At 31.2% G+C, this 15,538-nt stretch overlaps 1 protein-coding gene across 3 annotated transcripts in view; it reads left to right on the forward strand.

Moving 5' to 3' along the window:
- Nucleotides 1–15,538, forward strand: part of LOC132715358 (glutamate receptor-like) — a 47,396-nt gene that overhangs the window by 19,451 nt on the left and 12,407 nt on the right. For all 3 annotated transcript variants that reach the window (XM_060698350.1, XM_060698351.1, XM_060698349.1), the window contains exons 3-9: nt 8,290–8,535; nt 10,204–10,400; nt 11,494–11,547; nt 12,539–12,697; nt 13,656–13,841; nt 14,364–14,471; nt 14,739–14,843. In XM_060698350.1, the coding sequence (XP_060554333.1) occupies nt 8,290–8,535; nt 10,204–10,400; nt 11,494–11,547; nt 12,539–12,697; nt 13,656–13,841; nt 14,364–14,471; nt 14,739–14,843 (1,055 nt within the window). The remainder of the gene's footprint in view (nt 1–8,289; nt 8,536–10,203; nt 10,401–11,493; nt 11,548–12,538; nt 12,698–13,655; nt 13,842–14,363; nt 14,472–14,738; nt 14,844–15,538) is intronic.

A 15,538-nucleotide genomic window follows, 5' to 3' on the forward strand; every position in this document is an offset into this window, starting at 1 on the left:
TATCCAGCGTTCTTATTTCTAAAATAATTTACATTTACAAATATATAGATAATACATGCATATCTACCCTATCTTGATTCGTTTTGCCTGACCCTATCGAAAGATATGTTAATAATATGGAGATTTGATTTGATTTATGTTAACCTCAATATTATTTTGACAAATTTCATAATAATGTTTACTTTTAACAGTTGTGTCATGTCGATGCATCGTACTTAATGAAATTTATTAATTTGCATTTGTTAACAATGTTATGTGGTATGTCAGCGGTGCTTTCCTACTTACACTGATAATGTTTATCACGTTATTTACGAATGTATTAGCAATAACAACGGTGCTAACTGACTGAACATAAGAAGTTTGCATCATTTAATATTGTCAAGTTATAAAGTTATATAAGTTAAAGTGCATGTGATTTGTAAGCGGCTTTTACAAACGGACACGGACCACTTATAAATGTCAAGTTATTAACGGGTTTTTAATTGAAAATGTCATGTTACATGTTAGCGGTGCTTACTGACTGAAATTTAAAACGTGCATCACTTGATAATGTCAGGTTATTATCATGTATTTCATAACATTACCATGTTACACGTAAGTGTTTGTTGCTAAAATAAATCATACAGTTAATTATTGGTGAACGCAAGTTGTTTTGATGTTTTTTTTTTTTTTTTGTTTGTTTTGTTTTGCAGTTTGCTGTTTTTTTAAGATGCATAACAAATATGTTTGTCTTACAGCGTCTCTCAAGGATTTCTGTACAATAACAAACATGATTTAAAGAGCTGTTGAACGAAGACATAAAAGTAAAATTCAATTTTATTTTTTCAAGATTTAATCTTTGAAGTGTCTCGTGATGTTACATTTTATCTAAAGTTTTCATGTCGAATATTTAAAGGCAGGATTCTGAATTTTTCTAATTTGGATGGAACAGACAGTTGCTTAATAGAGAAATGTGGCACATTGTCATAAATTATCAAGATAGATACACGAGTCATCGTGATATTTCTTTGCGTTATATAAGTATATTTTAAGACAATGCAGAAAAAACCATTCGACAAAAATCATAGGTGCTTAAGCTAAAAACTTTCTACCAGAAAGTGACGATAGAATTCACTTTGTACCTAATAATACAAATTTATATTGTTACGTAATTTGGTCAAGGTGATCATAATTTAGAATGATGGGGCTGTATGGTGCGATTGATACAACGGTCTTATTCATAGTTTTAAGTAACTTGCTGAACAGTATCACTCTTTCAGTGCCAAATTACCGAGACGTCACTGTCATTTCTATGGCAACAGTAATAAAAATAAATTATGAAATCGATATTCTGACAGAAAAAGACAACAGAAAGTTCTCAGTTCTATGTAAAAAATCCATTTTATGTGTTTCATTCCCATTTGTCTGACGATGGTATCTGTATCCGATCTATTCATGAACGCCTGTATGCTTTATCGTCTGCAGACAAAAAAAAAGAAAGAATCATCAGAGGTTGGAATGGTGATGTCAGAATTGGTCTTGCAGAACAGACGTTGTGTATGTTTCAATGGTCAATTTTCTTTCATTTATAAATATGCCATCAATTTAACTAGGCAGTGTTTCTGTGTAAATTATGCGGCCTTTTCGTGTTGTGTTTTTTGTGTGTGAATGTGTGTTTTTTTTTCGTTCGTATCTGTTTGATATATTTAGATAGATAAGACCTGTTCGCTGACTTATGATCGTCGTATTTGAACAACATATCCTGGTATTTTTGTTATTATTATCATCATCATGTATTATTATTATTATCATTATTATTATCATTATTATTATTATTAATATTATTATTATTATTATTGTTATCATTATTATTAATATTATTATTATTATTAATAATATTATTATTATTATTATTATAATTTTCACTATTATTATTATTATTATCATTATCATCATTATTATTATTATAATTTTTATTATTTTCATTATCATTAGATTATTATTATTATTATCATTATCATTATTATTATTTACTATTATTATTATTATTATTATTATTATTATTATTATTATTATTATTATTATTATTATTAAAACAGAACAGAACAGAACATTATATTGCATTAATCATTTGCCTCAATTTCTTATTTGGAAGTTTTGCTAATTATAATGTGCTAAAACACTGGCGCGCCTCATGCAATTATTCGAATATTATTTTCATTTGGAAAGAGTAATGTGGATAATTTACAACAATAGCTCAGACAACATTACAATAAATAAGATGTAATAGACTAAGTGTAATACTTAGGCAAGGATCGTGCGTGACGCAGACTTTTCAAAGTTTTCTCTGACTGGGTAAAATCCATAAAAATATTTATTAAAGGAGAGATCGAGAATTTGAGAAAGGAGATGGAATTCAGTAACTCAGTTTAGTTGAATCCGATTGAGTTTTTAAATGGAATGGAAGGTGAATTATCTATCATGACTCAGTCGCTCCAATTCCCCCTACCATTCTCTCCGCCACAGACCAAGTATTTGCATAGAAATAGCCGATCTTCCACAATTAAGGCTTTAGAATAAGTAGCAACTATAGGCTGGGCGTAATCTTCGAAAACCTTAGATGTAGATATTTGTTGTATGACTATTTCTATACAAGTATACGTCTTCGTGGGTTATCTAATTATTTCAAGAAAATGTGATACCAGGTGACACCGGCATGTCATACGAAATTTGTTTCTGCCAGGAAGTATTTGTTTATGTAGTACAAGCAATCCTGTACATGAAGGCATATATTAAATATATAATATAGTAGATGTCTATGTAAATAATGCACGTAGGGGTACTAGAGGTCTTCCTTCTCCCACCTGTAATGTTGGAAAGTCGCAATATGACAATTACAGTGTTAATGCGACGTTAACCAACACACCCCTTACCCCTAAAACGACAACAACAACAAAAGAACAAGCATTTAAGAAACAAAAAAGATATATTCCTTGCATTTATATTTATATAGTATGTGTTGTGTTTTTATTAGACTTTAAGAAAAAATTACAGCACTGTAATATAATTTTTTGTTTGTTTCTTTCATTTATTCATTATTTTCTCACGTGATTGTTCGTAGTCGACATCTTTTAGGTATAGATCCTCGGAGGCCAATAATAATGACATTTTACGTAATTTAATTACTCATATCATTTGGCATATTAAACAGTTTGCTAAATAGAAATACTTTTAATACAACATCTGCGACATAACATTTGAATGTCGTAGCATCGTTTTAGCAATAGGGTTTGAAATAGCTCTTACAAAAACTTTATTTGAAATTGCATTAGTAAAATAATAATAGCAGCTAGTGCCATGTCATATATAAACTACTTTTTTATAAATAACTTAGCATCTTTTCATTTCATAAATAGCACAAATATTTGAGTTTTGTAACTTATATTTTCAATAACATCTTATGCAAAGATTTTGTATACATAGAAACTAATGTCTATCCGCCAAGCCCCTCCCCCACACCGTACACAAAACAGGATCGATTTAATTTCTTTAATTAGATGTTACAATATATCTTTATGGTAGAATGAATCATGATGGTCTGCTCTTAAATTGGCATTAACATCTAGACTTTAAACATAGTATAAAGTAAAAGGTTTAAGTAGGTGTGTTCATGCAAGAATAAATAATGACTGGTTGAAACATATTTAATTAAGTTCGATTGCGAAACAAGTTCTTGCAGTTTATATTAATCATTTTCGAGTCCTCTTCCTGGAACCAGACAGTACTGTGCTATGAAGAAACATGGTCGTGATCCGATTAAGGCTCGAACACATGATCACTGGGTTGAGAAGTAGTAACTTTAACCACTAGGCAATCGCTCACAATATGAGTGATGATTGATGAGGTATACTTTATAAATAAATCAAATAATTATTTGTGTCCGATAGAGCTGAACGAGGGAACATTGAGAAAATTATGCAACTACCCTATAAAATGATCAAATATAACCCAAACCAAAGGAATCATACTGTAACAACTAGACACTGTTAAAGTTCAGCTTTGATTAATTCATAAATTGAGATTATTTACCACAACGCAGAACAGGTCGAATTAGGAAACAAATGATTGAAAATTCCCAAAACATCTGGCAGGCGATTACATTATCTTTTCGGACATTTCTACCATTATGAAAGGAAAATACGACATGATAACACTAAACGATTGTCTAGTCGACTGATAAAACAAAAATAATAACAAATCAGACTGGACCAGATGGTATTATAATATTGGGTGCCAAATATATAGAAATATAGAGAGTAACCAATAACATATAGCACCCAAAGCACATCCGATTAAAAATGCGAAAAGTTAAATGTATTCATACACGTATGTACATGTACAGTTTCGCTTTATGGCTGAGTGGTTGCCTTTGAGGTTTGAGGCATTGCAGTCACCTTTTATCCCTGTGTGATTGTAAAAGGGCGGCTAAATAGGTTCAAATTATTGAAGTCTAAGAATCTCTCAGCTCCAGCAGTTGAGATATTTTTGATCCCCGGTGTTTGTAACATCCGGGGTTAGCCAAAATCATCTTTCTATTTTCACCGCCATATGTCCTAAATTGTGTTAGTGCGCCGTAAAACCAAACAAGCATGTACACTTACAAATGAATCTTTACTACATTTAAAAAAGCATGAACAGTTATTTAAATTAACAGATGATGCTGTAAATCGCGTATCATTCGCGACGTTTTTGTTTCACTGTTTTTCTCGAGAATCGATTGTGTACAATAGAGAGACAAAATTGGAAATAATGCAAGTTTTATCCAAACACATGTGGAATTATCTATTAAACCATTTTTTCTTGATGTTAAATGTTAATGAAATGCGGTAAAGTTTTCTTACTCTGTGCAAATACATTTCTGGAAGTAATGAAAGTAATGGAAGTTACATATCTATATTTCTATATATTAACTAAAAAAATTAAAAATGTAACAAAACAAAATTTTTTAACCAAAATTAGGTGAAAGGCCACATGTTAACATGGAAAAACTTGATTTTGGGTAATTCCAAGGGTTTTTATCATTTTTTGTTAACCTTTTACCTCATATATACGCGAAACAACGCACTTTCGATCCGTCCCCTCCCCCCCTCTCTTTCAGGCCTCAAATAGTGAAACAGTGTCCTTTTTGGGCCCAAAACACATGTTTTCGTTTGAGAAATGTTGCTAAAAAAAAGTGAGCACTTTTTTGGCGCCGGGCCCCATCCAAAAAGTACATTAGGGGGTTGCCAGAAGGAGGATGTGCCCTCTTCTGTCCCCTTCTGTTTGGGGGGGGGGTTGAAGGGGGGCGACAGTCCACCTCATCGCCAAGAAAATTTTAGACTTGTAAGAGGCTAAAAATGACCCCAGGTCGATCCTACGGTAACGTGTAACCAACGCTGAAAAGCCTTTGACTCTATCTCAATCCCTTGAGAAGTTGCAGCACTTTGAAATAAATTTTGATGGAAAAAATCAAGGCAAAATAGTTATTTTTGGCAATTTTGAGATGTTCCTTCGTTACCATGGTAACAGGAAATTTCAGACTGAGCATGTCGTTACAAAGGCAATGGTCCATTTGTGCCAAGTTTGATTAGTATTGAAGCATTTGTCATAGTTTCATAGCAGTTTGAAATGGTAACAGTAGGCTTTTTCAATGAAAACGGGCTTTTTCACAATATGCTCATGAGGGAAGGGTTATGTGTGATACTTACATGTTAATTTTCTGTATTAATCTACCATATAATAATAAGCTGACAGAGGACATGTAGACTTGGCAATATGATCAAGTTTATAAAATGTCACTACAGTACTTTCTTGCGTGAAGAATGAACACGTCTGAACGAAATTATTTTGTGACAACTCGACAAAAGCATGGAATATTAACCATGGTAACGGGAAATAAGATTACCCTGTTTTTCGCTTGCCTTCACAAATGAAAACTTCCAATTCTTCATTCCCTTCTCAGGAAAATTTTCCATTATATTTTCGATCAGCTAAGTCTTTTCAAACACGTCAAATAGATAAATGAAATTGATAGTTTGTTATCAACTCTGGTGCACTGAGGAACTATTTGTATATACACCGGGAAATGTTTAATTTTATCATAGCACGGTTTTATCAGCATGAGGAAATCTTTGTATGTAAATCAGAAAATTGTTTATATCGTCAAAGCAGGGATTTGGCAACATGTAAAATGACATATTCCAAGAATAAATTAATATATCATTAGCTTTTTGAAATTAGTATATTTTTCTCCGTGAATTATTTTATCAAGTAATACATTATATATTCTATATGAGATAATTTAAGTAAAAGATACACTGATTTCTAGTTTCTACTAATGATTGTATAGCTCACGTAATACTACATGCCAACGGAATGAAAAACCAAAATTTAAACTTTTTTCGTTTGAGTGAAATATGAATGTCACATATTTTCACGAGCCGAAAAAACTATTTTTTTATTTGATTTCATTTTCAAGAAAAAGAATGATTACGAATCCCTGAAAATGAGCTGAAAAAAAAACATGAGAAAGTAGTCCCTAAAATATATATAAGTTTTTACTCCGCCAACTTTCATATTTATATTTCATATTTATTTTTAACAAATATGAAATATGTTTGACTGATATAACACCATATTTCAATCATGGGTAAAATTAAATAATATCTCAAACACCCCCTTATTACTCGTACATAGTTTTATGCCACCGCAAACCTTTACTACTGAACAATGAAAGACGAGATATTTGATATTTGGCATGAAACCTTGTCTAATGAACAGCTACAAAGTTTGAACAAATTATACCCTTGTGGTCAAAATGTGTCTCGCTTTTTTTTGCTTTTTCTTATTTTTTTGTTCGATACAGCTATGAAATTTGAATCATAATTTCAGTTTCAGATAAAGAATAGACCGACCTATATTCGTATATTCTGACCTAGTGACCTACCTCCAAATTCACTAAATTTTATTTCATTATTACAAAGGTTCATTATTAAGAAACCGAAGAAAATGAACTTCTTCTGTTCCTAATATTTAATAAATCTTGTATAATGTGGTGGCATAGATTTTTTTTCACAAAGATAATCTTGTTCAGCAACAATGCAATATATTTGATATTGCTATTTTAAAGTTTAACGTAGAACTAATTTGATATGAAATGTGTATTTTATTTCAACATGTTCACTTTTTAAAAAGTATTGATATTTTAGACTTATTTGTTGTTCTTAGTATGTGTTTTAGTGGTATTCTTAAAGAAATGGTATGTGTTTTAGTGGTATTCTTAAAGAAATGGTATGTGTTTTAGTGGTATTCTAAAGAAATGGTATCTTTTCACAATATGTAATGTATTCATAACCTTTTATTATTTTCACTTTCCAGAAAATAACTGTATTGCAATGTATTTAATAATACTATTTTTTAATAAGTTCACTTTTGGGAATGTTAAATAATATCACATTATATGTATTTATTACTTTTTGTTTAGTTCACTTTACTAGAAAGTGTATAATTGCATTCATAATACGGTCAAACTTGTATAAAGCGACCGCGCAAGAGATATACCAAAACAATTGTCGCCTAATACAACGGGTTTTTTTCTAAGACAAAGCATGAGAAAGGGCAAAAACTTTATATGTTTTTATTACTTCCCAATATAAATCATATTTATCACTAATTTATATGTTCACTTTACAGGAAAGAATATCATATGATTATGTATCTTTTATTTTACAGAACGTTCACTTTCCAGGAAATAATATGCTTTCATCATTATGTATTTATTGTTTTCAGAAAGTTCAATTTGCAAGAAAGAACACGATTTCAGCATTCTACGATCTATTTTTTTTTAATATGTTCACTTCACAGGAAAGAATTTATTTCATCATCATATAGTACATGTGTAATAAACATGTAACTATGTATTATTTTTTTCAAAACGCTCACTTTTCAGGAAAGAGTATACTTTCGTTGTTCAAATGAGTTTATTTTCTTTTTTCAAAACGTTCACCTTTCAGGAGAGAACACACTACTTTTGTAAGATATATGGTTATCAAATGTATTTAACATTTTTTCAGAACGTTCACTTTTCTACTTTTGTAAGATATACGATTAACATAATTATGTATTTAATATTTTTTCAGAACGTTCACTTTTCAGGAAAGAACATTCTACCTTTGTTAGATATACAATTATCATATGTATTTTCTTTTCAGTATGTTCACTTTTCATGAAAAGCTGTACTCTCATTATGAAATATGTATTTTTATTTTTCAGTATGTTCACTTTTGAGGAAGGGAGTATATGGTATCATCGGAGTGTCTGATGCATCAGCCTTACCTACCATACAGTCTTATAGCAACAATTTTAAGGTGCCTTTCATAGCTTTGAGCATGATTCAAAATTCTTCAAGCCATGGCGATTTTCAGCTTTTTATGAGACCGGTTTACGTGAACGGTCTTTTAGATGTAATTATCAAATATGGCTGGGAGAGAATATTGTACATTTACGATACGGACGAAGGTTTGTTTTTAACTATTCCTTATTATCTGAATTAAATAAAATTCAATCTGAATTGCTTCAAATCTACTTGTATACATGTCTTCTTGCTTCTGTTGGCATTTATTTTCGGCGCGTTCTGAAGACACTTTTATGTTATGCTTTTGAATGAATTACTAACCATACAATTGAATTATTTTTGATAATTTCACAGTGAAAATAATTAAAATATAATTTCTCGCTAGCCTGAAAGAGACTACGTTTTAGAAGTTTCCATTTGTGGCACCTCATAAAATGCAATTAGAAATGTACGCTACTCGTGAGAAAATCGTTTTATAAGTTTATCCGATGAAATACATTTTCATCTAACACAAAATACAAACAATATATTCTATATATTTCCTTTGTGATTTAATGGACTTTAATAACCGATTGCAAAAGTATTAAGGACAACATCCGTTAAGCTAGCTGGATAACTCTCTTAAATATCTAACAAGTCCATTGCGGAATCTGAACATAAAGCTGTGATTGGCCAGTGGTTTGAGTCACTGACCTTAACCACTCGCAAACGGAGACCCGTTGTTTCCATGTTATAAAAATGTTTGAGATTAAAGTAAAATTATTCTTTATTATGGAATCCGATATTCTTTTCTTTTACAAAAATATTTGTTGGAAATTGAATCATTATTTTTTACGTAAATCTCTTGAAAAAAAAAAAAGATCATGGAAAGTTAAAGACTCAACTTGCCTTTTTAATATTTTCAGACAAGACTGTTTGCACTGAAAATTAAAAAAGTAATTGTTTGATTTTTATTCAAACAGACAATGATTGTATAAATGTATCCGACGAGTGCATACGAACTAAATAATAATCTTTCTTAACTTTTTTCTTTTCAAAATGTATCTTCCAATGAGGTTAATTCTACTATTTTGTTTACCACGGTGCCTATACCATGTGACTCTCTGTGAGAAAACAAATAAATTCGGTGTTAGATTTATTTTCATCAATAAGTTGTTTGAAATTCGTATAAGGTGTAAAGCCCGCTCATTAAAGAAGGAATGGAATGAAAGTCATAAAAGGACTCTTTTACGAACGCAGATCACAGAAAGTATTACAAGGTATGAATGGTTCCGTGGTTTTTAACTTTTTTTTTAATTCAACGGAAAACGACTGGTATCAAAACAGTTAAAACACCTTTTTTTAACATTTAAGTGCATTTTTGGCCATACCATTTTCATATTCATCCTTAATTAATTTATGAATTCGCCATTAATGAATATAACGATGATAATAATAATAATAATGCCTTAACAATGGTATAGGTCTTTTAGTAAGTCTGTAGATTTATTTTTCATTCCTTTTTTTAAATATTAAAATTGGTACATTATTAACACTTTATAAATGTTATTTTCATTACAGTAGATATTGAAATGAGCCGCGTCATGACAAAAACAACATAATGGGTTTGCGACCAGCATGGATCCAGACTAGCCTGCGCATCCGCACAGTCTGATCAGGATCCATGTTGTTCGCTATCAGATTCTCTACTTGTTATACAGTTCGTAAGCGAACAGCATGGATCCTGATCAGACTGCGCGGATCTGGATCAGGCTGATCTGGATCCATGCTGGTCGCAAACGCACTATGTTGGTTTTGTCGTGACGCGGCTCAAATATTTTACCATGTTCCAGGTTTAATCCGGCTACAACAGTTATTCCAAGCTGTCAATACAAGGGAACATTTTATAGACATTGATGTTAAAAGGGTTCAAAATGCCGAAGACTGCTATAACATGCTGAAGGACCTACATAAAAAGGACGAGAAAACCACAATTAGAGTGTTTCTAGATATACCAACGGAAAGCGCAGAAACAGTTATCGTAAAGTTGGTAAGGATTTAACTTTTTTTGTTTCTGATAGACGATTAATCCGACTACTCATTTCAACATATTTTCTGAATCAGTGACGAGAGACAAAAGACCTTTAGACTACATGTCCGAGGACAAATTCCGCCTCGCCCGAGGATTTAACCAGATACCCCAGCATTACGACTCCAACTACGCTAAGCGGGAAGACAAAAGGAAAAGCGTACGGATATCTAAAAATGATATTTGTTTTGATTTCTGATTGAAAAATGCAAGGGTTAATGTAATATATTTCATCTTCCCATTTGACCGATTTTTCTTTTTGTTTTTTTGTTCGAATAAAAAAATCCGAATAATTTAACTAAAACACTCGCATATATAAAGATTTATCAATATAATTCTGCAGTAAGCGGACGAATTCCATCTTGGTTTATTACAGTGTAGAGACAGCGTATTTCTGATGAAAACTTAGGTGATTTATATATTCCGACATGTTGTCGAATTTTAAACAAATATGCTCATATACACCGGACATTTAGACGCCTATGAGAGACATGAATTGTATACATATATAACAATATTATGTCAAGTCGTGTCATCATTATATTACAAAGGTTGTCCCAAACTGGCGTAAAATCATTTTATTTTACTCTCTTTTGTACTTTTTCTAGCCATTAACTATAATAAAGTGCACTTTTATTAATGTGAAATTTTCACAGAAAAGGTAGTCACCACATTGTAAATATGACGTCTTGTGTGCATGGGATGTGAATTTTGACGCACTAAAAGGGGTTATGAATTGAAGTCAAAATGTTAATTTTAATGTCAACTTATTTGGTTTCATTATTTATTCCAGTAAAGTTATTAGCAAATGCGAAACACAGATGTATGGAGTTTGCGCAAAATTTTGCACAAAAATGGTATAACAACATAAACCCTTATTTGGGGCGTCTGTCATAGTATCCTACTTAATAATTGTAGTTCAATGTTTATGAATTATAATACCCTAGATCATTAATTGGCAGTTAAATTAAGAAATTGTCTCGATCTTTTTTATATTGCATCGTATTTTCGAGTTTAGATATTATTTTAATCATTTTTTTTATTATATTTACAGAAAAACGACACAACTGTCATGAATCACAAATTTCACTTTTTATTAGGAGAATTGGTAAGTCTTGAGTTTGAATATTTCGTTACTAATACTTTCAAGGAGTGTGTACAAAACATATATGTTAGTAAGAGACGGACAATAATGAAAGGATAATTTTCATGTTTCGTTTATCTCTATTATTTTTAATAGAGAGTGGAATGAAACACCAAAGGCATGTTTTAATACTCGATTTGTTTTAGAACAGTTCTCTACATTTTAGAACATTAAGGGCAAATGTAAATACTCAAGTGTATACATGTAGAATGTACTGGTCGTGTATATGTTTTCTAATGAATGAAATGTCTGTAAAAAAGTCATGCTATGTCATGATATATGTACATTTAATGAAAGTTAATGTATAACGCAACGATATTTTATTTCATTTTAATGTTCACATTCGTTGACCTTTTTGATTTTGTCCATTTGTGGAAGTAAATGAAAAGTGCAACCAGTTATTCTACGCAAGGCACCGGTTTTTCAGTAGTATTCCAATTCAAATGCTCACAGTTTAAAACGAATGACCCAAAGAATACATAAATTTACCATATTGCCGGGAATGTATCCGTCAAATTTACATTTTAACTAGACTTTTGAAAAGTAATAAGAACAATTTAGTAAATGCATAGACAACATCTATGCTAACTCTTTCATCTTTTTTGACAACCCGTTTGTAGTTATTCGGTTCGTCATTTAGCATGCAAGGCAAACGGCAGACAGTTGATCCTAACCATCTGTTGCGAAGGCGGACATTTATAATCTTTTATAGAACTCCCCAAGTATAATCCAAAATGATGTCATAATATTTGTAAATTATGACATTTATGTTGAGGAGATATGCCACTGCATTGCCTTGCATTTTATTAGAACAAGTTATTTCGCAAATTCTTTTCAATATTAAATTCGACTTACAAAAAAGCAGGTTGTCGTTGAGTAAAAACGTCGGCTATATTTATGGTCCTGTATATACATGTTTGTAAAAAGAACTTAACATGTTGTACTTTAATTACAGAGGATAGAAGAAATGAATTTGGCACCTTTTAAAAATGGCGGCATAAATATCACAGGTTTTCAGTTGCTGAATTACACAACATTATTGAAAAAGAGTGCAATAAATAAGGCTTGGAAAATATGGGATTGGCCGGACCCAAGCTATTCTCATCAAATACCGGTAAGTTTTATCGTTTGGTTGAAATACTAGTAAATTAAAATAATGAACATTATATTCGAAAATGATTTTAAGATCATTATATCTTTTTCAATTCATCTAAACAGTTGCCAGTTGGTTGCATGTTATCAGCTTGGCGTTTTGTCTTGTTCCAGTGTCTTTCAAATAGATATTTTGAAAGAGCTTGCATGTACACAATGGATAAACGAATTTACTCCAAAAGGTACAAGTTCAAATATATTAATATATTAGCTTCCACTACCAGAAGTAGGAGGTGCTTGTAAAGCTAAGTCCAAAAGGAAACAACATAATGAAATTGCGTAGAGAAATTTGCAAAAAACATAATTTATCACAGTTTGTTTGTTACCAAAACATTTATTTGAGTCATAAAAATTAAATATATCAAAGTATTTTCAAGCAAGGAAAGTTCTTATCGTTTGTGAAACTAGTAATTAAAATAATGTAACAGTTAATGAAAGAAAGGATCAATATCTTTTCAATTCATCTAAACAGTTCTATTTGGTTGCAGTTGTTTTTTGATGTTAGGCTTTTAGTTGAGAGCTTGTGACAGCGGTTTCAACTAAATATCTTGACAGAAAAGCTATGTTGACGACGCTAAAGTATTTTCAAACAAAACCAATTATTAAAAGGTCGCTTCAAAGCATAATAAAGATGAATCAATGTTGTTTTGAAAGATTTAAAGTATACGTTTATCCTTTGTAATTAATCTTTGAAAGACGGAGGCGGATCTAACTGTATAACAACAGTGATGTATCAGAAATGAAAAGCATCCAATATACCTACAAACAAAAATCATACCGTCATATTAATATAAATATTTTTAAATGTATATATTGCAATATGATAAGATTTTTGCAATATTTTTAAGATCCTTTCGGTGAATCGAAAAGAGCTGATATACCACGTCATTTAGTTACGACGTCGTCATCATACTTTTCAGTTGGAACCAGCTCTTGTAATTGATGCGGTAAACATATTCCAGCGGGCTTTAAAACAGCTCTACAAGAACAGGAATGTCTACAACGATTTCAATGATCGACAGTTTAAAAATATGAAATGTACCGATAATAATTATGTGAGCCCAAATAATGGAACAAATATGATGATGAAACTCAAAGGAAATGAGGTAAATTATTTAAATTTGTGCTTATGTTTATCTCGTACAGTATGGTTATTGAAATAGAGTATGTAAAATATGCTGAAATACTAAGAGTGGTTGTTTCTTTCCATTTCTTCATTTAGTTGATTTGCATCAAATCTTGCTTGAAAACATTCCTTTCCTAATTTTATGCATGCATTATTGTGCATATATGCAATTGTTAATTCTGTTCTAAAATAGTCAAAGACCATCCGATGAGAACCACATATTTGCCGTAAGTTGACCGAATAGCTTTATCACGTGAAAAAAAATCAAGTTCCCTATCGGATTTCGAACCCAAATCACTCGGTATATACTGCAGCAGGTCGTATAGTAATGCCAATGAGTCTTCCAACATGCAATGTTTCATTGCAGCAGCTTTATGTGGACACGGTGTACATTGCTCTATACAACTGCCCTCTTATAAACGATGAATTACTGATTAAGAAGCTATATTCAACATATGGTTGGTAATTTATCTAATAAAATTCTTATCTAACTCTTTTTTAGATTGAATTTACCGGGTTAACTGGAAAAGTGAGTTTTGACGAAAACGGTTTCAGGAATAAGTTCAAGCTCCATCTACTCGAGATCACAATGAATATGGGTCTAGCCGAGGTAAAATTGACAATTATTTTTATGTTTGAATGTGAAATTCTGTTTAAGGCGGTGCTATGGGGTACATGGACGGTAGCTTGCAATTACCACTATCGTCCTTGAACAGGCTCAATCAACCGAGCCCGAAAATTGTTTTGAGTTTATTTAGAGAGTCTGCTTTTTGTTTCCTTAGGGATTCTGCTTTTTGTTTCCAATCTAAATTTGATATTTTAATTCCCTTAGAAAATTAAATGATTCAAACTTACAACAAAAGATTTATTACTACAGGTTGGTTACTGGAAACGTGACACCGGTTTGACGTCACAAGAACCCAACAGGAGACGCCCTGACCAGGAAAAGAAGAAAAAGAAACGGATAGTCACCACTATTATTGTAAAATAATTTTGAATACAATTTTTTTTAAAGGGCATATACACAAACATTACATGTAAATCTAGATACAATTAATATTTTATTTATTATTTTATTTGATTCAATTATCAACAAGCTAGATTCAACTGACCGTAATAACTTATGTTCATTTAGTATAATATTAGGTTTGACCTTCCTAAGATTGTATTGTATATGATGACCATTTCTGTACCTAACGAGTTGAGCACATGATGATCTGGTATAGGTATATTCTGTTTAGCCTTTATTGTTACATTACCCATTTTGCAGTTCTTATTTGGCCAGTAAAGGGTTACTCAAATATTATTTTGCTTTATATAGTTTTATATGAAGCAATATTGGTTATCTAATAATATCAGCCATATGTTTAGAACAGTAAATTATTCCAAACAGAGCTTCCTCGATTCACGCAATTGCCTAAACCAATTAATGATAATGTAATTAACGGTGCCTGTCTCTTAGCAGCCTCTCTCAAAAGCCTCAACCGATGACTAATATCAAGTTGTTTTTCTTTATTTCGTTATAAAATGGCAATAAGTAAACACACATAATAATAAATTCACAGAATAACACTGAATTTCCCTTTATTGTAGCAATCTAAGTCATAGGATCCCATGTCCTTCGTTATGCAATATGATTTCTTTTCTCTTATTTTTGTCCTCTTGTCTTTCAATATC

This window comes from Ruditapes philippinarum, unplaced genomic scaffold (assembly GCF_026571515.1).
Source record: "Ruditapes philippinarum isolate M1 unplaced genomic scaffold, ASM2657151v2 ctg365_1_1_1_1, whole genome shotgun sequence".
Taxonomy (NCBI): Eukaryota; Metazoa; Mollusca; class Bivalvia; order Venerida; family Veneridae; genus Ruditapes; species Ruditapes philippinarum.